The sequence below is a fragment of the Urocampus carinirostris genome, chromosome 2 (genome assembly GCF_059441175.1).
Source record: "Urocampus carinirostris isolate Australia breed hairy pipefish chromosome 2, RoL_Ucar_1.0, whole genome shotgun sequence".
Classification (NCBI taxonomy): Eukaryota; Metazoa; Chordata; class Actinopteri; order Syngnathiformes; family Syngnathidae; genus Urocampus; species Urocampus carinirostris.
In genome coordinates this window covers 4,620,138-4,642,909 of record NC_142350.1, presented here as the reverse complement: position 1 = coordinate 4,642,909, position 22,772 = coordinate 4,620,138, and the positions used below count along the sequence as shown (strand labels likewise).

Genomic DNA, 22,772 nt, shown 5'->3' with positions numbered 1-22,772 from the left:
CCCCCAAAATGAAATCGTCCAAGCGTTCGATTTAGTTTACAGAAGAACTTTGCCAAACTTCAAAAGGAATGCATTTAAAAAAAAAAACTATTTGTATTCGTTTTGAAAAAATAAAGGTATTATCATTCGACAAGAATTCACATAGAAACATTTTGATAATAGATTTTGCACAATTCAAAAGAATGCTACACGAGTCTAGTGCCTCTACTTTTTATTTTGAAAGAACACAACTGCGCTCCCTACCTCAAACTAATCGCTTTCAGAGCGCATCGATGAGGTTTCCTTTTCGCCTTTACTTCGATTTACTACTATCTTGTCACTTTTATTTTCTACGTTCAAAATAAATGTGGGCGACAAAATGTTCGGCGGCATTCAACCTGTGACGGTTGTGTGCAGCAACGCCAAAAACTGCTTCCTTCATTTGCCGGCGAAATTAATTTCTCACCTGTCACTGAACGAGGTAAGCTAGCTAGTTAGCAGCTGTGGCTAACTACTCTTCGACTTTGGTCAAACATTTACACTAGGCTTAAATATTTGTTCACGTTTTTCGAAAACTCGCTGAGTCGAGCAATGTGTGCAAATGAAAGTAAATGTTTCTAGCAAGATGACAGTTTTGCTTTCATATTAGTTAAACTTGACTTTATTACATCGTCATTTTTAATAGTGCGATGTGCATCGTTTACGAGATTAGACGTGAAACCCCATGATTAACATATCACAAAAAATAAACAAAACGAATATTGGGATTGAAAGGCAATATCTACAAAAGTCGCAAGTGCATCATAATTAGTGCAATGTAGAAGTTATCTTTAGAATTGTTTAGATTATCAAAAAAATGTCCTTAATTTATATCTATTATCTGCACTACTTATCTTCAGTAGGGCCGCGGGGGTGCTGGAGCACATCCCAGCCATCTTTGGGCAGGGACACCCTGAACTGGTTGCCAGCCAGTGACAGGGCACACAGAGACAACTCACTCGCTCATTCACACCTAGGGTCAATTATGAACAGCCAATTGACCTGACATACATGTTTTTGGAATGTGGATGGAAACTAGTACCTGGAGGAAACCCACGCAGGCACGGGGAGAACATGCAAAGTCCACACGGGGAGACTGGTAGCTGGACTTGAACCCTGAACCACTGCACCGTGGGGCTGCACATGCGCTAACCACCCAGCTGCCATAGCGCCCCATAATTTACACTAATAATATTAAATACTATCTGTGTGTATGGATCCCTTCACCACACGGGTCGTAGGGGCACCATTTCCTGTGGTATGTCTTGGGCAAGTGCAGCCTGGTGGCGCTCATCCCTCTCCAGGCCAACAAATGTAGTTTTGCTAACCATGCAAAATAAAATAAAAATGTCAAGAGTTTAAGTATTTGATGTTATAGGACTTGTAGTGTTAGTGGCACTTAAAAGCTCCTGAATTTAGCCTATTCTCTTTAACCTCATTATTATGTATTAGTACTGTAGAAATGGGTGCCACCAGGCTGTATTTGCTCAAGACACACCACAGTAAATGGAGCCCCGGCGACCCTAGTAGTTAAGGGAAACATCCACTGTATTGCACTGTGATTGTGTTCACATATTTGTTTTCCTTTTTGTTAATCGTTGATCGATGTTGTGTCTGCTGGGCTCAAATGAAAAGCCTCAAACAAAGTGGTACAATATTTAGAAGTAAGATTGTCCAAAAATTCCAGTTTTTCTTTCTTCTTCTTCACTTCATATTCTTATCATGCAGGCCCATCAACAGCTTTGTTGTATAAAAAGATGATTTTTTATTACAAGGAACAGTTATTATTTTGCTCAAAAGAACCAGGCTTTGGAGTTATGCTGCAGCCGTGATGGGCACCCAGCGTACCTTAGCTGGAGACTCCGCCACAGTTCAACCGGCCTGGACATCAACAATGTGGAGCTATGCAGACAACTGGCCGAAAAATTGGGCCTACAAGATGAAGAGGAGGTTGGAGGTTTTCACTTGTTGACATCCAATGAATTGGATATTATTGTACCTTGTGTGTTCCTCAGGTGTTTTTGAGGGCTTGTCAGCAGGTGTTATCAGTGCACCGAGTTTTTGTGGAGCCGCTCTCTGCTAACGACTGGGAGATTTTGGTACATTTTTGCTACATTATTTCATAGCAATAGCAAATCCTTTTTTATCATGTATTCATCCTTGCAGGAGCTCCATAGTGGCACACTTGAGGAGAAGCTGTTGGATCAAATCAGAGTAGTTTTCCCCGGTGCCATTTTCCCTGTGTGGGTGGACAGTCACACTTTCATCTACATCCAAATAGGTGAAACGTTTTGAGGAAAAGGGAGAGAGAGAATTGGAACTGACTTTTTTTAATCCCACAGCCTCTTTTTTGCCCTCTGTGCCTTACGGTCGCCTGGAACCCTCCACGGAACTCGTGGTGATCCCAAAAAAGCGTGCTAGCTGCTTTGATGTGCCTCCTCGCTTTCATTCAAAGCACCAGCTGACACCTTCACCTCCTTCGCAAACCCTCACCCCTTCGTGGGGTGACATGATGGACCTTAAACGTCTATTTGGCACACGTGCCCTTTGTAAAGAGCTTCTGTCAGTACCTGAAGTCCCTGTCCTACTCGTCGACGCCCTCTACAGAGTAATCAGAACACCGCCTGAATGTCTCACCGCCACTAGCTACACTGCACCCGGCGTGCTTCACGTTTTCCCGTTAAGTCACGCGGCCGATGTGAACGTAGGGCCACTGGAGGTGACGTATGGAGTTCTTTCCAAAGTGCCTTCACCTAAAGAGAGAGCCGAGCTGGAGAAGAAGAATGAAGCCGGAGATGAAAAAGGGGAGATGGAAAGTCAGGAAAGCAGCGTCTTGCGTTTGGTGTGCCACGACGTCGAGATGCACAGCCGATGCACGAATGGAGACGTCCACGCTGGCAGAGTTTGGGTGAGGACAAATAGGTTTTGATTGTTATGAAAAAGTATGTCAACTTTTGGGAATTTCTCACATTTTTGCATAAAATCGCTATCAAATGTGATCTTGGTCAAAATCACACCGATAAGAAGTGTCTACTGAACTAAAATCAGTGGTTTTTCAGTTTCCATATTTTAATAAAGATTGCATGCATAGCATGAATGACAGAAGGGGGAGGAATAAGTATCCAAATTGTTACATTTTAATATTTATATAACAGTGTAATTTGTGTAATGCCCCGTCTACTCATTTGACAGCATTAATTTAAACCACACGCTTCCTGTGGCTGCAGGGTCTGTTTGCCACATCATTCTCCCCTATGTCATTATTAGAATATGGAAACCTGTAAATGTCGTCTCGCTTTAAAGCACTGTTTTTTCATCTGTGTCCTTCGACATTTCAGTTACTTATCCATCCCCCCTTCTATAATTTGTTTGCGTGCTATCCTCATTAGAATATTGAATTCTGTAAATCTTTCCATGCCTTTAGTTTGACAGGGTTCAGGTATTTCTTCACATTTGATGGTGATATAACCCAAAAATGTGAGATATTCCCCAAATCTCAGTTACTCATTCCTCTCTGTTCTTTATATTCGTTTTCCTATTTATTCTCCAGATTCCTCCAGCTTTGGCTGCCAGGCTCAATATCCGCCCACATTCGACGGTGAGAGTAAAACCTGTGAAATCGAGCATTAAAGTAGCGTCTGCCATTCAACTGCAGCCGCTAAATCCACTGGTGAGTAGCGACGTCATTCATGTTATTCTTTTTGTGAAGAGAAAAAAAACAATTTAATGTGAAAACTGTGGATTTATTTTTCGATTTTTTTTTTTCCATTTGTGTCTTCCTCCTCAGGGAGAGACAGAGGAGGTGGAGGACGAGGCGATTCGGACGGCCTTCTTCGGCTGGCTGCACACTCAAACCCACCAACCTTTGTCCTGTTTGACGCCACGATCTGGCACTGTCCTCTTGCACGCCACTGACGGTGACTTATTCAAAACAAAACTCCAACTCAATCCTCATTTTAGTTATTATGATACTTTTTTTTAATCTTTGCTTTCCAGAAAAGTTGGAGTTTTCTGTGACGGTACTAAAACCAGAAGTTGAGAAGGAGGCACCAGATCAGCTGTTTCTTCTCTCGCCATCTGTCTTGGAGAAAAAACACATCAAGGTTAGCCTGATTGGTTTTGTAACATACAGTAGAACCCCCGGAACAAGACAGAGCGGAAAGTGAAATTGCTGTATACAGTGGGACCTCGCTACTTTGCAGTTCGATGTTCGCGGTTTTTTTGAAGGGGCGTCGCTACTTCGCAGATTTTCAGTTTTTGCGGATGGTTTTGGTCCCCATTAACCGGGTCTAAAAAAGAATTTAAAAAAAAAAAGAAAAAAATATATATTTTTTTTTTGAAGGGGCGCTGCTACTTCGCGGATTTTCACTTATCGCAGGTGGTTTTGGTCCCCAATAACCGCGATAACCGAGGTCTTACTGTAGTAGGTTAGAGACCTATGGTTATTAGCTAAGAATGCATGTGCCTTCTTTGTATTTCTTGATCAGTGCAAGCCTTGTTTCCAGAGTTAGCACGTTTTTGCTTCTTCTTTTAGCAAGGTGGTTCTCGAATAGTGGGCCCGTTTGACATCGGGACCTTTTGTTTTAAACATGTTTCTGTGGTGCAGTGGTTAGCACATTTGCCTTACATGCGAAATGTCCCTGGTTCGAAGCCGGGTGGAAACAAATGTTGGCCACCTAGTTGTACTTGCCTAAGACACACCTAAAGAAATAGTGGTGCCATTACAACCTCCGTGCTTAAGGGAACCAACTAACCAACCATATATAAATCAGGTGTAATGGCAATTTCCCTACACTAGGGAGCATTGTAAAGCTGTGTATTGCAAAACGTGCTCATTCAGTCATTTCGTTTTTGATTTAAAAAAAACAAACTCACTGGCTCAGGAAGTAGAGTGCTCGTCTTGGGATCAAGAGATCACAGTTCGAATCCCAGCTCCCCCGTGTTACATGTCGAAGTGTCCTTGGGTAAGACACTGAACCCCTAATGCCCCCAATATGCAGGCTAGCGCCTTACATGGCTGCACGGTCGCTATTGGGAAATGTGAAGCACACTGTAAAGCGCTTTGGAAAGTCTTGACTTGAAAAGCGCTATATAAATGCAGATCATTTCATTTCATATATTTTTGTTTTGCAGTTTTTTAATGGGGTGTTCTTGAGTTCATAATGTTATGTTTTAATCATTTTATGTAAATTCATTTTTCAGTGTATGGTTTGACATGGTAAGTCAAAAATGTTTTAGTGTGTCTGTATTTACTTTTTAATTTTCTTATGTGTTAATCAGGAAACCGTGTTATGCAGCAGACAGTGGTGTACTTAAGTTTTATAGTCAAATTATTCTTGGGGGGGTGGTTGGGTGATGGTCTTTGAGGGGACGACAGAGCAATTGAGAATCACTTCTTCATCATCACTGCAACTATCGACATCTGTTGCTAATTAATAAAGCCCACTCTCAAAGTCTTTATGAGGCGAACGAGATTCTGAAGTGAATGAAGAGGCACTGTGGGAGGTAGTTAAAACAATAACACATCAGCATTTCCATGATGCCCCGGCGCACAGCAAATCAGCATGACCCGGTTTTGGATGGGCTCATATTTGCGGAAGCTAAAGCTTGTACCAAACAATTGTTTGATTCCAGTTTCATTTAACTTGCCACCAACACATCTCTTTATTCGGGATTTTTTAAAGAAGTTTGATTTGGAAACACAAGAATGTCACACTTTACAAAACCACAGGGCCCTTATTGCTATTGTGCAAGAGCGAGCAACAGTAAGCCCTGTGCGGGGGCTTGCGTTTGGCGAACCTACAACGGTTTGGAGCAACGTGAATCATCCTGCCCTCCCAAACAGACTACGAGACTTGTCATGGATGGTGGCTCATGAGGTTCTCCCAGTCAGAGCCGTATTGGACCACCGAGGAATGTCAGCGACTTCGACATGCCCTCGACCTGGCTGTGGCGCCCAGGAGTCGGTGAGGCACCTTTTTTGTGAGTGCAGCGCTGCCGAGGACTTGTGGACAATGGCCGACCAACTAGGAAAATTCCCGGACTTGCCAGCAGGGGAGGTCCCTGATGCACAGTACGTGCTTTACGGGGTGAGTCGATCGAGTAGGTCTCGGAACGACTTTGCCAGGGACTGGCTCACTCTCGCCGCCATCAAGGACGCCATCTGGACCTCCAGAAACCTGCTGGTATGGAGGTGCAGGCAGATCCCCCCCCGTGGCTGTGCTCCAAATGGCTGCAGATACCATACAATCTGCGAGCGGCGGGCCTAGGACGCAGCCATAAAGAAGAATCGTCTGCACCCACCCAGAGGGGGGGACCGGCGCTACACTGTGGGGGTCCCGGCAGCAACGGCCTGGGTTGTGGAACCCAGAAGGGAGAGGACCCACACAGAGGACTGGAAGGATGCTGCTTGGGAGGGTGGGATGGCAGAGCTATGCCCTTGCACAAAAGTATTGCCCTTTACACATTGGTTAACTACTGTTAAAAGAAAATAACTCTGAAATTGTTTAATTGATGTTGAAAATGTCAGGAAAAAATGTTAAAACGTCATATCGTCACGTCATATATAACAAAATTGTGAATATGCTTGATGGCTGTTGAGATTGTCGTGTTTGTTTTGCTGCTGTTGGTGTCGGTGGATTTGTTCAGACCAGGGACAATCGACTATGGCCTGGACGGATCTATTGACACTAACAAAGATGTTACATAATGAAATTGTGAATATGCTTGATTGCTATTAAGATTTTCGAGAAGGGTTGTTCAAACCTCACATTGTGTTTGCTGTTAAAAATGTCATATTGAAATATAATATTGTGAATGTGCTTAATTGCTGTTGAGATTGTCATGATTGTTTTCTGTTGTTGGTGTCAATGAATTTGTTCAAACCAAAAAAATCAGCATCTTGTATGATGATCACCGATAGGGTACAGGCATCATGGAGCTGTAACCAAGTTTTGGTTGCTATAAGTTTTTAAGCACGCAAAACAATTTTATTGTTGATGTTAAAAAAAATTCGTAAAAATGGGCCGAAAAGACATCCTAATGTCGTAATGCGGAGACGTGTATCCCAGCAGTCTATTGTATTCTTATTTTCGTTTTCATCTTATGTCCTTTGATAGGTCATCCTAGACCCTACATCAGCACCACCTCCTGAAGCAGACGAGCCAGAACAGGATCTTCCATCTCTGGATTCTTTGGGGTGAGCTAACTTTACTTTGTTTGGCACTCTTTCTATTTTAACACTTTTTGTGTGTTTCTCGTCAGTGGTGTGGATGAGCTCAGCAAAAGAAGTTTTGAGTTCATCTCATTTGCTCTCCTAGCGACGCCATTGTCCAGAGGGCTGCTGGGAATTATTGGCCGAGGACTCAAAGGCGGAGCATTGCTCATTACTGGCACTAAAGTGAGTCCACTGTGTTCGCCTCCATGTTTACCAAGACTCAAAAAAAAAAAAAAAAGTCACATATTTAGTTGTGAAATATAGAATCTCACATTTGCTAAAAAACAAAAGAAAAACATTTTAATTGCACTTGGCAGATTTTTTAATTTAAAAAATTATGATTTCCCCAATTGAAAAGAAAAACATATTTGGAAAAAAGGTTTTACTCAACTTGAAATTGTCATTTTAATTGCACACAATTATTTCGTTGACTGACCAAAAATGATTTGTTCCTAGGGAAGAAATATTTACATTTTTAAATTATTTTATTAATAGTTTTACTTTTTTATTGCGTAGTAATTAACTACAAAAGGTTTTAGTAGCTGTAAGTGTGTGCTTTCAGAAAAGACAAGCTACAGAAGCCTAAAACATTTAGAAGCCTAATCCCAAATTTGAATCCCCACCAGCTGGAGGAAGTGGCTAACTTGAGCGGCTTGCTGAATACTCTTCTAATAAAGGCCAGTAAGGCTAGTAGAAGATAACAAGAGAAAGATTTACACAGAGCAATTAAAGTGGTGAGCCATAGTCTGCAGCCTGGTGGCTAACATGAGCAACTAGAGAAGGAAACGGTGAAAAAATAAGTAGAAGACGCCTGAATTACAGGACTTGGTGACCCTCCGATGCAGAGCCTGTGATGCACCCTTTTTGTAATCTGTCCATCTGCAGGGCAGCGGAAAAAGTGCCCTATCTCGTGCACTTTGCCGGAAAGCAGCAGATGACCTGGACGCATATGTGGAAGTGTTGGAGTGTAAAAGGTTGCAAGGTGCCCTGAAAATTATACAGCTTCCTCTTTTCTCATATTTTTCATTTTAATAGATGTTTTTATTTTCAGGCAAAAGGGCAGAGACTATTCGCCAAAAGCTGAAGGACATTTTCACGCAAGCGCAATGGAAGCAGCCCTCCGTGGTCCTGCTGGACGACTTGGACCACGTGACCCAGGCCCCCACCACGCCCGAGCAGGAGCATGGCCCAGAGGCGCTGTTGCACTTGCTTGTTGCACAAAGTACATTCTTCTGATAGGATATCCACAGTTTTCATACTTTGATATTTATTTTGTTGTTTTTTTAGGTCTTGTGGACCTGGTGAATGAAATGGTGGACCAAGACGCCTTGATGACTTTGATTGTGACAAGCGAGAGCAAAAACTCACTACATAGTTTGCTGACCCAAGCGCAAGGAATGCACTTCTTCCAGGCCTTCACTCACATACTACCACCTGACCTGGCAGAGAGAGAGGACATCCTTTCCCACGCAATCCGAGCCAGGTGCCAGGCAAATTCTGCTCACTTTGATCTGGGGACTGTTGTCAAGGAGACCAAGGGTTATTTGCCTCAAGATCTGGTTCTGCTGCTAGAACGAGCCCTCCATGCTAACGTGGCACGACGGCAACTAAGCCACAGTTCTGGTAAGAATGCAATATTTTAGCCTGGGTTGTCATGGAAAGTTTGTAAAATGATTGCGTTTTTAGCCACATGTTTGTCCCAAGAGGACTTCACGGAGGCTCTTAAAGACTTCACCCTGCCTTCTCAGTGGGGGACCAACCTCCACATTCCCAGCGGGGGTGGGCTGGAAACTGTGGGAGGGCTGATGGAGGTGCGGCAGCAGTTAATGGACACCGTCCTGCTCCCAGCCAAGGTTAGAACACAAAAACATGCACCGAGCACTAGAACGGGCATCAAAATGATTTTTATTTTTTTCAGTATCCAGTCCTGTTCTCCAAGCTGCCCATCCGCCATCGCTCAGGAATTTTGCTTTATGGGGCACCGGGCACTGGGAAGACGCTGCTAGCTCGGGCGGTGGCAAAGGACAGCGGCATGAACTTCATCGCTATTAAAGTAAGAAAACCTTTATAATAATAATACATTGTATTTTGAAGCGCCTTTCAGGGTACGTTCGGTCATTTCATTGTCATTCTTGTAACTGTCACCAGTGGGGAGAGTGTATTTTCCGGACTGTAAAGTGCATCTAAAAACCTCAAATTGGCCAAAAGTTTGAAAGTGCATATTGTAACCCGGCTGACTTATATACCGCAGAAATTGGTGTATAGGATGCTCATGCTTTCAGTATTAATAGGTGTGTGTAACAATAACAAAAGATTTAGGCTATATTACCTTATTTTAGTGATTATTTATTGTACAGATGACACATGAAAAAGCTCTGCAAATGATTTCATTATAACTCAGTGGCAGAAACATTCCGATAGGTTAAACAATCTCTTCACTTCAACTCTGCATCAAAAACATTTTGAAAAACATTCAACAAAATACTATACAAGCTTTTTTGTACGTAAACATATTAAACCACAACATTATTGAGGCACAGGTGAAGCGAGGAGGGATTGTTTTAACCTATAGAATGTATTATGCAAACTAGTGTTTTTGGAACTGAGTACAAATCGTGTGATAACAAGATTAGGTGTAATGCCTTTTCATATGTCATATGTACTACTGCTTATCTAGTGGTAAAGAGTCTTACCTATTGGGACCCAAGTTCAATTCCAGTTGCAAACAATGTATTGTGATTGTAATCGGCAACGCTTCTCATCTATACTGATATACGAATACACACGGTAGTTCTTACCCTAGTCTTAAATCCATGTGTCTTTTGCAGGAAAAATATGACAAGACTATTTTGGGGGATGTGGCTTCAAATCCAATTGTTATTTTTCAGGGTCCAGAGCTTCTGAGTAAATACATCGGTGCCAGTGAGCAGGCAGTGCGTGACGTCTTCCAGAGGTGAAAAAATAATGGGTGGTATCTTCAATGTGTCTAGATTGTAATATTCCATACACTTTATGGCCAGGGCTCAAGTGGCGAAACCCTGCGTGGTCTTCTTTGACGAATTTGACTCGCTGGCACCCAGGCGGGGGCATGACAGCACGGGTGTAACTGACCGCGTGGTCAACCAGCTGCTCACTGAGCTAGATGGCGCTGAGGGGTTACAAGGTGGGCAGGATCATGGAAATGTGACTTGGGATTGATTTCTAACCTGTTTGCTTTCAGGCGTTTACGTGCTAGCTGCCACGAGTCGTCCCGACCTCATCGACTGGGCACTGCTTCGTCCGGGTCGGTTGGATAAGTCTCTGTACTGCCCTCCGCCTGGAAAGGTTTGCCTACGTCATAGGAAATGACATTCATAGCCGTCACAGCCATTAAAATCCTCGTCCTACAGGAGGACCGCTCATCTATCCTGAAAATCTTGAGCAACAGTGTACCCTTAGCATCCGATGTGGACTTGGAAGAGCTGGCGGCACAGACTGACGGCTTTACAGGAGCCGACTTGAAAGCGCTACTCTACAACGCCCATTTGGAGGCACTGCACGACGGCGTAACCAAATCAAAGGATACGACGTCATCTCACCTGCAGGAGGTGCCGTGCGACATGAGTTTGTCCTCAATGAGCTTCCCCAACAACAGCAGTAGTAGTTCCGATGAGTTGGTTGAGGACTGCGTTGGTAAAGATGGTAGTGCCCAGCCCCAATTGGCAGACTGCAATCATCGAGATGGCACCTGCCAGGCTTGGAGGCTGTATTTTGGAAGCTCTTTGGAGTCTGATTCTGCTGAAGAGAAAGTAAGTAGGGAATTGCTTACTAACACAAGAAAATTTACTACCATATCTGCATAACGCACTTTTTTGTACCCAAAAAGAAGTCTGGTTATGCATTTTACACGAGGTTTTATGGTAATACTTTACCAAAATTGAGCAATGATTGATCGGTTGAAAGATATTGCCAACCATATTTGCTGCAGCAGGATTTGAACCAGAATCACGGCAGCGAGACGGCCGATTCTTTACCACTGGAGTAGACCATAGGTGCTCACTTTTTACAAGATGACTGAGTGAAAATGATCAAAGATAGCAAAGCATCTCATCATTTTCAAATGTATTGACAATTCTTTGTACATTTCATTAATATAAGGAAATTGTTAAAGCTTTGACAGAGGTCAGGCATTTCAAAACATTTTAACTAAATCACCACAATATTTCTAGTCAAACACATTCCTTTCTTCCTTAAAATACTGAATTTGTGATAAGTTTCAGCATTGGCAATGTATTTTCCTGATGATGCGATAGCAAGATATAGCGGCTTGGTGAATATAAAGGATTAAAAAGGCCAACATATCTAATAGTAATTTTATGTAGTTTGTAAATGAGCTTCACTTTTTTATGATATATATATATATATATATGTATGTATGTAAGTTTTATACTAATGTAAACTTTTAATGGTTAAACTACTTCATTAAAAATATATAGCAATCTATGCAATAAGCGCTCTTGCACTAGATGACGAGTTATCTACTATATGGGGATAGGTCCTAACTTTCATCTTATAATCACTTTTTACACACTACCATGGTTAAAACAATTTATTGACAATGAAAATTATGAGCACAAAAATACAATGTATAGAAGGTACCAAAGTCGGCTTCGGTGTCTAATGATTTTAGGCATGGCCCCACATATTCAGCAATATGATACTGTGCATAAAAATAGCACAATGAGATAAAATTCAATGCCTTTTCCTTTCTACTACCCCAGTAGTTAAGTCAGCACTCTCACTGGCGCAATCTGGTTTTGTATTTGTTGCAATAATTCTTGACACACTATGACCCACAATGCTATGTTTGAGCTGAGAAACCATTTTTTCATCAAAAATTAGGGTTGTGTGTTTTTTCTTTTTAGCATGACTTGAACATCCCTACCTTTGAGTCTACTTTGGCTCGGCCCCCTCTCGCCATGCCTTCCCTCGACAGCGGCTTTCAGGTGCTCGGTGCCGAACAGCTCCGGACTCTGGACTGCATCATACGCAACCACCACCGGGCTAACGTATGCTAGCTGTTCGTCACGCCGTCATGTTGCGTTCACTTGTATCCTCTAAATATGTGATCAGGGCGAGCGGGTAACTCCCCAGTCCAGGTCCAGCCAGCCGGGTTTGCTGCTATGTCGGTGCCATCTTCTCGCAGCTCTGGCCAGCACGAGTCCGTCACTCAGCAAAGACGACTGGAGAAATTATGCAACGCTGTAAGTTGCGCATGACACATCAAATGACACACACACACATAAATGGGTTTGTGTTTTGCAGGTATGAAGCTTTTTCAAGTGGCAAAAGCGCTAAGCTAACATTCCAACCAGGACAACGGGTGACTTTGGCATGAGAAAATCTAATTTCTTGACTGTACATTGTGTAACATACTTGATTTACTAAATATTTTGTGGCATTTTACCTGATTGTTGGGATTCAACATGTGAAACTTACCCAAAAGACCCCGCCCCCCCACCGACAAAAAATAAAGTTATACTGGAAAGTTCAAAGTATAAAGCTACAACTTTTTTGCCAAGATTTGAACCCTGCAGCTATTTTTTTAAAGGGGAAACTGAAATAATGTGTCGAAACGAACCGATTAAAAAAAAGCAACGGCCAACAAAGCAGAAAAGTTTAACGCAGATAATCGTGTGTTTGAGTAAATCTTTTAACAGATGGATTCTATGGAAGGGTGGCACGGCGATTGGGTGGTTAGCGCGCAGCCCCACGGTGCAGAGGCTCAAGGGTTTGGGTCAGCTATCACAGCCTCCCCGTGTGGAGTTTGCATGTTCTCCCCTTGCCTGTGTGGGTTTCCTCCCACATTCCAAAAACATGCATGTCAGGTTAATTGGTCAGTTCAAATTGTTCCTTGGGTGTGAATAAACGAGTGAATTGTCCGTCTCGGTGTCCCCTGCGACTAGCTGGCAAACAGTTCAGGGTGTTCCCCTGCCTTGGATGGCTAATCAGGTGTGCTCTATAGTTTAAATGTTATGGTATCTATTTTTTTGATGATAAAACAATGTGAAATTAGAGATCGCTGATGAAATTTTATCAACACCGACAAAAGCATTTGGCGTCCTCTTGTGGCTGCAATCGGAAATTACATATACAAGCACTACTTGACATCTGGACCTCACACTGCCTTCTGCCCACAAAGTGATAACATTTAGAAAAAAAAACCGCCTCACGTCTTCGTTTCATTTGCACAATCCCTTTTAGGCTTTCCGAAATTGCATTCTGTGCTCATTCTAACCAAAACGCCTTCGTGGTCCTTTTGCAAAAAAAAAAAAAAACCCCGAAAAATCTTCGTGAAAACGCTTCAGACCACAACGGAAATACAAAATATATTTAAAAAGCAGTAGCTCAGGAGGTAGAGCGCTCGTCTTTGGATCAACGGATCCCAGTTCGAATCCCGGCTCGTCCGTGTTACATGTCGAAGTGTCCTTGGGTAAGACACTGAACCCCTAATAAGCAGGTTAGCGTCTTACATGGCTGCAAGGCCGCTATTGGGAAATGTGGTAAAGCGCTTTGGGAAGTCATTGACTTGAAAAGCGCTATATAAATGCAGATCATTTCGTTTCATTTCATTTCAAAAAACACCACAGGATAACCTCATAATGAATCCACTGCGCTTACCTGTGCCGCTCGCTCGTGCCATCTTGTGGCGAGAAAGTAATACCACAAGCAATGGTTTCATTGGAGTCCTTTTTGGCCACGTGCCATCGCAATTCCTGATGTAGAAACTGGGCAAAATGCAATTTTTAAAAGCACGTGCAAATCACATCCATCAAAAATAAATTAAATAGGTAAATACGAAAGCAAAGCAAATAAAAAAATGTGACGCTGAGCGAACCAGACACCCCAACGGCCACAATTGGGAATTGCACCTCACCTCATTAAATAGAGCAGTGTTCCTCAACGTTTCAGAAACGTGTCATTCTCAGTTCGTCTCATTTGATTGCGTTTAAATTGTCAAATCAGGCTGTGACACAACCTATGTTAATAATTTGTTCCAATTAAGTGTCTTTGATATTTATTTTTAGGAACTAATTTTATTATTTTGATTAATTGAAGCTTTTCTCTGTTGTGCTGAATTTACTTTTCGTTTTTTTTGTAGTAAGAAAAGAGAAATATCAGCAAGTGGGACATTTTAAAAAAATGCACGGTTCCCCCAATCCTACACAATGTTTAAAAAGCTCAGTATATAAGCTTATAAGTAGTCTAAGAACCAAATAAAAAACTGGCATTTTTATTTGCCCATTACTTCATTGAATTATGAGATTTTATTTCTCTCCTCTTGTTTTGGAAACATGTCTCTAATATTCTTGCACTGTTTTTCTAATGAACCTAGAAGGGCAGTCTATAAGCACGACCTTGTAAATATTTCCCAAATTATTTTTATTTTATTATTTTAACTTATTTAGTATTTTGTTTTAAATAGAGTGCCATGCAAACAATTCTATCTATGTTGTTATGAATAACAATAAAGACAATTCTAATTCTTATAAATTTAAGGCTCTGCTACCACTTGCTAAATACATAAAAATGGTAGTTTGCTGATGACTGGGGAATCTGAGTGGTTGTCCAAAAATAATTGGAGAGCATTGAGAACTTGTTACTAATATGTATTAGAAATTCATGCGGCACGCTAGTTGAAAAACACTGGATTAGAGAAGCACTTATAAGACGACAATCACGTCTCCAGAATTTTTGAGCTTCACATCGCGTTCTTATTCCTCCCACCCAAAGTGAAAGAGCAGATAAGCTACAGGTGGGGGAACTGGTGCCGGCTCACCCTGGTGAATTCTTCACTGGAGCGGCGTCTCCCTCAACGCTCGTCCACCTGAATAAGAGGACAGTCACGTCAAGAAAAGACAAAAGACTAATGTCACCGTACCACATTAATAGTTCCTGAAAAGCTCGGATCCTCAGGGTCGGGGGGAGGAGCTTCAAAGCAGTAGAGGCCTGTTTGGAAAAATATCCAAAGCTCACCAGGGCCATTATGTGGACAGGTATACACTGAGGAATATTGTACAAAGATTTTTTTATTGAATTAGTTTTATTCCAAAAAAGGAAATTCATGGGATTCATATCAGGAGAGGAAAATCAACACTCCTATGCCAAAAGGAATTTCGAAAGTCTTCATCCCAATGAGAGAATTACGCCGGTGGCTGAATGGAAAAAATTGAATTTGAAAATTTGACAAATTGACTGATTTTTCTTCATCTGAGTTTTTATTGAAACGGAACAAACGTAGAAGTTTATAAATACAAGTAACACCAGAGAACAAAACGGCTAGGGGCTCTTAAGGTGAGCCAAACCAAATTCCTATCGGGCAATTTGAAATCAAACATTGAAATCAAGTCACAACTGCCAAGCACACACTTACAAAATGTCAATTTTCCTTTGTGGATTCTTTTCTCCCACTTTGCAAACAAAAACAAAGATAATGAAACTAAGGGGAAATGCGTTTGTACAAGCGAGGACACCCTAAGCCAGGATGAGCTTGCAAATACGTCAGGCGTGTGCGCAGGAGCCGGCACAGCAGCCGTTTTGTTTTCAAAAATCGCACGGTTGAAAACGTCGCTTCGACTGTGTAGCACCGCTTTTGCGCCTGCTGTAATTTGGCCACGAATAGCACAGATCAGCGAAACACAAACGGGGAAAGGACAGACACAAATCAATGTCTTGCAAGGCAATGTCTCTCTCTGTTCGAATGTCATTTTTTCTTTTGAGGACAAATAACAGATAAACACCAATTGCGGTCATCTTTCTGTTTGAGTGGAATTATTCAGCACAACTTAAATCATTTCTAGCCAATTGTGGGGGCTCCTTTAAAAACAGAGATTTATAATCAACAAATGTGGCCAATGGCTTTTTTACTTCCACTGCTGCCCGTACGAATCCTGTGAAAACTCCATGGTGTCATTACTGTAACCATAGTTACCGGAATAGTCGGCTCCTTGCTGCAGGGGTTGCTGGGCGATCGGCTGGGACCCCCAGTTCTGCTGGTTGTTGGTCTGCCGGCGTTTGGAGTCAGGTTGGTTGAATACGTCTGCCTTCCTCTTGGCTCCCACGTTGCCCCCTCTATTGGTGCGGGGGCCACGGGGCCCGCGGCCCCTCTGCGACTGGAAAGGGGTGCCGCGGCCCCCTCGACTGCCCCTGGCCGCTCCGAGGGGCGGCCCCCTCTGCGAATAGCCCCCCCGGCCTCGGGACGGAGGCGCCCCGCGGGCCCTGGATGCAGGGGCGGCACCCCTTCCGGGACGGGGGCCCCGCCCCCTGCTACTGTACCCCTCGTCGTAGCCATAGTAAGGGTCTTCGTAGCCACCGCGGTAGTCGTGATACTCGTAGCCACTGTAGTAGTCATAATAGTCATCGTAGCTGTAGTAATCTGATTGATACGAATAACCTCCACGGCCGCCGCGGCCCCTGCCGCGCCCGGGTGGCGGCATGCGTGGTGCCTGGTAGTAATAGTAGTCTTCGTATCTACGAAAACAAACAGCTCGGCGTTTGCAAAGACCTTGGGAAGGTTGTTCTCAGCATCGCCCCTCTGACTTACCCCGTGGTTCTGGTGGTCTGCCGAGCAGCTTGGCGCTCTTTCCTCTTTTTATCCGGAGGTTTGGCTAAGACTATCTCAATTTCATCCCCACCTAGCTCTTTACCGTTCATCTCGTCCATGGCCTGAGGAGAATTGGCAGCGCTCAGATTAGCTCAGAACCAAATGAAAAGAGTCAAAGCTCGTCTAACCTTGACAGCGGCATCTCTGTCTTCGAAATGGACAAAAGCGTAGTCTTTTAATTTTTTCACTCGCTCCAGTTTTCCAAACTGAGAGAAGGTGTTTTCAAGCAACTCTTCAGTCACCGCCGAGCCCAACTTCCTCACAAAGAGCACTTTCACCTGAAGCACAAACAAATGCTCAGACTTCACTGTAGAGGCGCCGACCGAGGACAGGATATCATCTTGAAAAGTGCAATCTGAATTCATACTTGACACCAAACTTGACTGAAATTTGCTTTTGGAATCTGGGTCGGCTTCAAGATTACTTTATCACCAACCTTGGCCATGACTTCCGGGTCAGGCTCCGCGACAGGATCAGCCCACTCCACAGTGACCGGGTTCCCCCACACCTTAACCTTGCCGCCCATGAGACGGCGGCGGGCCTGGGCGGCAGACTTATGGTCCTCGTATTCCAGAAAACAAAAGCCTCGGTTCTTCTTCTTATCGTCCGGTTGGTGGTACAAAATGACTTCTTGGAGACCCTCTGAAATACTCAAAATGGCTCTAACGTCAAGGCAACATTAAAAATAACAAAATACTTTTCCTGTGACTTGAGAAACTGACCAGTAAATTTCCCGAAGTCTTCCAATATATTTTCTCGAGTCTTGTTCTTCGGAATTGAGCCCACAAACAATCGGTTGTTGGCAACAGATATGCAAACTCCCAAATACTTTCCGGTGCGGATTTCAAAATTATCACACTAAAACATGAAAACAAGTCTAAATTTTTACCTTGGGATTCTTTACCTATCACATCACAAGCTCAATACTCACAAGCTTGACCGCCTTTTGCGCATCGTCCTTGTTGCAGAAGGTGATGAAGGCGTATCCCCGATTTTGACCGGAAAGTGGGTCCATCATTAACCTGAGGTCCCAGATGGCTCCGGCAGACTCAAAAAGTGGAACTAGCTCATCTTCATACAAGTCTCTGGGGATCTTACCTACAAACACCTAAAAAAAAAAAAAGAAAGAAAAAAAAAAAGACTTTAAACACAACAATTTCAGCAAATGTTTTGACATCTTTACCTCTGTCCCGATTCCTGGTTGTAGACCTTTGAAAACATTCTCAGGTGGCGGACCTCCATATTTCCTTTGTCCTGTAGTAACGTCTAAAGTATATCCTGTCCGTTCCAAAAGGGCCTAAAGTGGAAACAAACAAAATGTTAACCAAATTAATGAAAAAAAAGACTAATAGGGGTGGGGGGGCAATGTCAAACCTTTATTTTTGTCTCATCAGGACCTTTAACGGATTCTTGTACTTTGCTACCTTGTTTTTCTCTCTGTCGGTAAGTTTTCATCACTCCACAAAGAAAAGCACTCTTATTCTAGAAGACAAATAAGACAATGTTAATAAAAACATTCAAATAGAACACAAAGAGATTCAAAGTGTGTCGGGCAAGTCAGTAAGGTTTGCGAGTCTGCCATCAAGATGTCAACCTGGGCTGTTGATCGAAATCATTACCTGTACATGAGAGAGATCGCTCTCTTTGAACTGCTGCAGCACAGCAAGCGCTCCCTCCTCGCTGAACTCCCGCAGGGCATCGATGGCCCTTTCGTCCAATTCAGAGTACGCCACCAAGCCTTTGGTTAAGAGGTAAAGTTCATTTGATGAGGTTTCGATTCAAATGTTTGCTTTCAAAATAGAGATAAATGATGGTGCCTCGACCCTCGAACAAACGTTGCCTTCGCCTGGGAACAAATTTCAGCTTTGTACAGCCCCAATTGGGCAGCCAGTCTTAACTCTTTGCAACTGCTCTCGCTATGTATAACAATCTGAATAAGAAAATAGGATATGAGCAGACAGGGAAATGTTGAAAGTGATGAAAAGGAAGTTACTTCGAAAGCCAGTCGTGGCTGGATTTAAAAGTCTAAGCAGCGAATTGGTAAGAGTAACAATAGAAGCTTTGGTCCATTCGTATGTTGTCCATGACTGGAAGAATTAAAAAGACGAAAACACAAAGCCAGAGTGAGAACTGACAGCTGTTAATAAACTGAAAGGGAACAAGAAGTTTTTTTTTAATTATTCTGGATTACGACAGAGAGCAGCAGTGAAAGATTCCAGGACCAACGTGCGACTAGACATGGAAAGACGGCAAACTCAGACTAAAAAGGCTGCAAATGAATATGAATTTGCCTGAAGAGTTGGTTTATTAGAAAGTGTTTAATTGTGAGAGTTTTGAAAGAAATGCCAGCCAATGCATACATTTTGAAGGAGGAAACAAATGCCATCAGACGTCACTCCAAAGTAGACGTAAGGGGTCTAACAAATCCAGCCCAACCTGACCCGCGAGTATATAAGCCCGAACCCGACCGATTAACTTGATTTGAGGGAACAAACCCAAAGTAAACCCAAAGTTATTATTTTACTTTAAAATTATTTTTTGAACAAACACATATAAATTACCATAAAAAAATCTAACGATGTTGCGTAAACAGTAAACTCAAACTGTAAAGCAAACCAAAATAACCAGAAGCAAAGCTATAGTACGCGTACTAAGGCGCCGAAGTGTGCGTTTCGGCTGAGGTACGCAGCTTCAGGTTTATTCGGGGCCGAGTCCCCAAAATCAGATGTACAGGTACACTTCCAAGTGCAGCTCTGAAATTAACACTTCGGCGCCGGAAAGCGCGTTTCGGTGAAGTGCAGCGAAAGGAAACTGAACGTAATTGCACAGAGAAGAAAATCATATTCTGCAGATTACAAGATGCAAATAGTGAAATATTTGGCCAAAAGCAGAAAATTCGTATAGCTTGTAAGAGATTGGCGAGAAGCGGAAATGACATCTGGAAGTCACGTGGAGGTGGAAAGAGCAAGCGGCATAACTTACTGAAACACCATGAATTAAAATTTCTTTGGATTTACTGATCTGGAGTTAAACTGATAGTTTGGTAAGCATGTTCTTAATGATGAATGTATCTGATTAATAGAATTTAGGCACCGAAGTGCGCTTTCTGGTGCCGAACTGAGTTACTTAAGTAAAAGTATTGTTACTTCAGAAAATATTACCCAAGAAAAATAATGACTTTACCAAAAGTAAGTGCGTGTTGTGAAGATCAGATCCTCCACAAAGGGGAAAAAACGGCAAGAGAGACTTAACCATTGACATTATACACCTGTACACCTCTACTACAAAAGGATGTATATTGCACAAGACATTTTTTGGATTAAGGTACTATTATTCTTAATAAATCTATAGCAGTACTATATACATTTCCGTGCAAGGGAATAAATTGCTAGTTGGGTTGCCATTTACAGTGGAACCTTGGTTTTCGAACGCCTCTCAGTTCGAACAAATCGGAGTCCGACCAAAAATTTAGAGAAATTCTTGCTTCGCTGTTCGGTCAAAAAATCGGAGTTCAAACGCCGGAAATGCGTGAGTGCGTACGCTAGGGTGCGATGCTGAGCGGCGTACGGGTGTAGATCGCTCTTTTCGTGACCAACTGTTATCGCGGGTGGACGTGCTTCATTTTGCTTTCGCTTTTAATATAGGTGTACGAAGTGTTTCAGCCCTTAATTATGCCTCCGAAGAAAGTCGGTGCAAGCAGCAAAATTGCTACAGTTGAAAAAAGAAAAGTAGTGCGTACAACTATCACATTTAAGAAAGAAATAATAGCAAAATATGAAGGTGTGCGAGTGTCTGATCTTGCTAGGGAATACCCCACTGTCCACCTGCGCCTTCTCCTGACCACCACAAAGGTAAGAAATCCTATTCATAATTATTTTCTTAATCCTTTTTTTACTTTTACACGTTCATGTTAGCTTTAATCTTTCGTACGGAAGATTAAGATAACGTAAACGTACGATTAGCCTGGGTTAGCTTCATGTTTACGTTGAACATTCAAGGTAAACATTCAGGGTGTTGGAACGGAGCCCAACTTTCAGGGTGTTGGATCGGAACCCCCTTTCCAATGAACCGCTCACCACTTGTTGTGGAGACCCGGGTGCTAAATGACTTGTAAACGACCTGATTTTTTTTATTTTTACACGTTCATGTTAGCGTAATCTTTCGTACGGAAGATTACGATAACGTGGACGTACGATTAGCCTGGGTTAGCTTCATGTTTATGTTAAACATTCAAGGTAAACATTCAGGGTGTTGGAACGGATTAAAACGATTTACATTATTTTTAATGGGAAAAATGATTTCGGTGATCGAACAGGGTTCTGGAACGGATTATGGTCGAGAAGAGAGGTTCCACTTTAGTTGAAAAAAGTGGACTTTTCATTTAGGCCAGAACAGATGGTTGTTTTTTTATGGGGGAAATAATTCACACTTCGACACCCAAACATAACTTTTAAAGCTCAACCACCACCGTACTAATCGAGAGAGACGTTTACCTGTCTGGAAAATGTGATCCAGAGTTTCTGCAACGGTCTGAGAAAGTCCAGCATTCAGGAGAATCTGATAGCTCTCCGTGAGTGCCCCTGTGACATCCATAGGTTCTTCTTCCTCCTTCAGTTGGAAAGAACTACCGTTCACCGCAGATGCCATTCTCCTGATGCAAAATTCAAAAAATAGAATCATTGGTTTGTTTAAAATGCCAAACGGGCCAGAAATTTGATACCGCGCCAAATACTTTTTTTTTTGGGTTCCCTTCAATCGGTATATTAGCAATAGTTTATCATTATGCAGAAAATTAATTAATAACTTAAATCTATGATTTAATTTATTATTCTCATTTGTTAATGGGAAAGTGTAAAATACATTCTAAGCTCTTAAGTGACTTGAAAAGCGCTAATAAATGCAGTCCATTTACCATTTAATATTGAAAAGAATGGAATGCTAACGTCTTTGCACTATAGTTCTGCTGCACTGACGACTAAGGCCTGTTTACAAGCTCTACCATTTACCTATTTCCACGAATTGCTAATATTATTTTTGTATTTTAAGTCCTATTTAACATTTATCATGCGCGGAGTCTAAATTTGTTGTAAACAATCTTCACTACGTTCTAATCAATGTCAATTCCAACTCTGCAAAACACAACTAAAATATAAACATAAAACACGTAGTCAGTTTAACTAGTTACAATATAATATGGAAAAAGAAAACTTACAAACAATATGAAGAGATTTGTAAACAATCACGACAAGTAATTTCTATCTTATTAGGGTTTCATTTTCCGACGTCCCGCCCCCCTCACAATCCACTGGTTATCTACCAATGCGCAAAAAGAGTTACCTTAATGTATCCAAATAAGATATTAATAGTAGGAAATGAAACGTTGATACTACCGAGCTGTTTTAACTTCAAAAATAAAAAAACGGATGCCATTCTAGCAGGTTGGCTAGCGCGCTAGCTAGTGTTATTAGAAAGGCCGCGCAGCGAACCCTCGCCAGCTAGCAAACGTGAAAAATATTAGCAAAACTTACCGGCACGATTGTGTAAATTCACACTATGACGTTTCAAAATGTAAAACAATTTCAGAGTCTAGTAACGATTGATATTAATACGAATTAAAAATGTTTTGAGTCAAACCCACGAGACTTCCTTTCAGACGGCTAATCTCGTTGAAGAACAACGAGAACAACGCCGACGGAGACATATCGCGAGAATTGGACGAACGAGAACTCTATGATGAATATTTTCGTCTGGTTAATCCTGTTTTGGTTCGTAGTCCTGCATTCCTTCGCTACCATCATAGGTCGAAATTAAACATAAAATAAGAAATACAGCGTAAATAAAAACAGAAATGAGGGATTGATTCTGAAATTAAATACGAATAAATGTGTTGTATCA

General features: G+C 42.2%; 2 protein-coding genes across 15 annotated transcripts; one reads left to right on the top strand and one right to left on the bottom strand.

The window, feature by feature from the left end:
* The first annotated feature begins 250 nt into the window (after nucleotides 1–250).
* pex1 (peroxisomal biogenesis factor 1) lies at nucleotides 251–12,768 on the top strand. Its single transcript, XM_088328460.1, has 22 exons — nucleotides 251–460; nucleotides 1,819–1,968; nucleotides 2,034–2,117; nucleotides 2,185–2,299; nucleotides 2,361–2,926; nucleotides 3,569–3,688; nucleotides 3,806–3,935; nucleotides 4,015–4,121; nucleotides 7,137–7,216; nucleotides 7,282–7,417; nucleotides 8,120–8,216; nucleotides 8,286–8,456; nucleotides 8,522–8,857; nucleotides 8,921–9,087; nucleotides 9,153–9,287; nucleotides 10,123–10,187; nucleotides 10,255–10,397; nucleotides 10,455–10,558; nucleotides 10,624–11,022; nucleotides 12,139–12,282; nucleotides 12,347–12,477; nucleotides 12,539–12,768. The coding sequence occupies exons 1-22, from the start codon at nucleotides 359–361 to the stop codon at nucleotides 12,609–12,611; spliced, it is 3,555 nt and encodes a 1,184-aa protein (XP_088184586.1). The 5' UTR covers nucleotides 251–358; the 3' UTR covers nucleotides 12,612–12,768.
* Nucleotides 3,741–22,572, bottom strand: hnrnpr (heterogeneous nuclear ribonucleoprotein R). Of its 14 annotated transcripts, XR_015849720.1 has the most exons (17): nucleotides 22,406–22,572; nucleotides 21,371–21,528; nucleotides 18,497–18,615; nucleotides 18,252–18,359; nucleotides 18,061–18,174; nucleotides 17,809–17,985; nucleotides 17,600–17,735; nucleotides 17,314–17,519; nucleotides 17,006–17,155; nucleotides 16,818–16,939; nucleotides 16,206–16,744; nucleotides 13,895–15,101; nucleotides 12,159–12,456; nucleotides 10,667–11,008; nucleotides 10,441–10,564; nucleotides 10,033–10,382; nucleotides 3,741–4,095 (listed from the first exon to the last, which is right to left on the bottom strand). XR_015849720.1 is itself a non-coding variant. In XM_088328461.1 (11 exons), exons 2-11 carry the CDS (start codon nucleotides 21,522–21,524, stop codon nucleotides 16,138–16,140), a joined length of 1,893 nt encoding a protein of 630 aa, XP_088184587.1. In that variant the 5' UTR covers nucleotides 21,525–21,528; nucleotides 22,406–22,572; the 3' UTR covers nucleotides 15,471–16,137. The 14 variants fall into 14 exon arrangements, 1 of the variants encoding a protein (XP_088184587.1); XR_015849716.1 differs by having other exon boundaries at nucleotides 10,441–11,008; XR_015849715.1 differs by having other exon boundaries at nucleotides 10,033–10,564.
* Nucleotides 22,573–22,772: the final 200 nt, after the last annotated feature.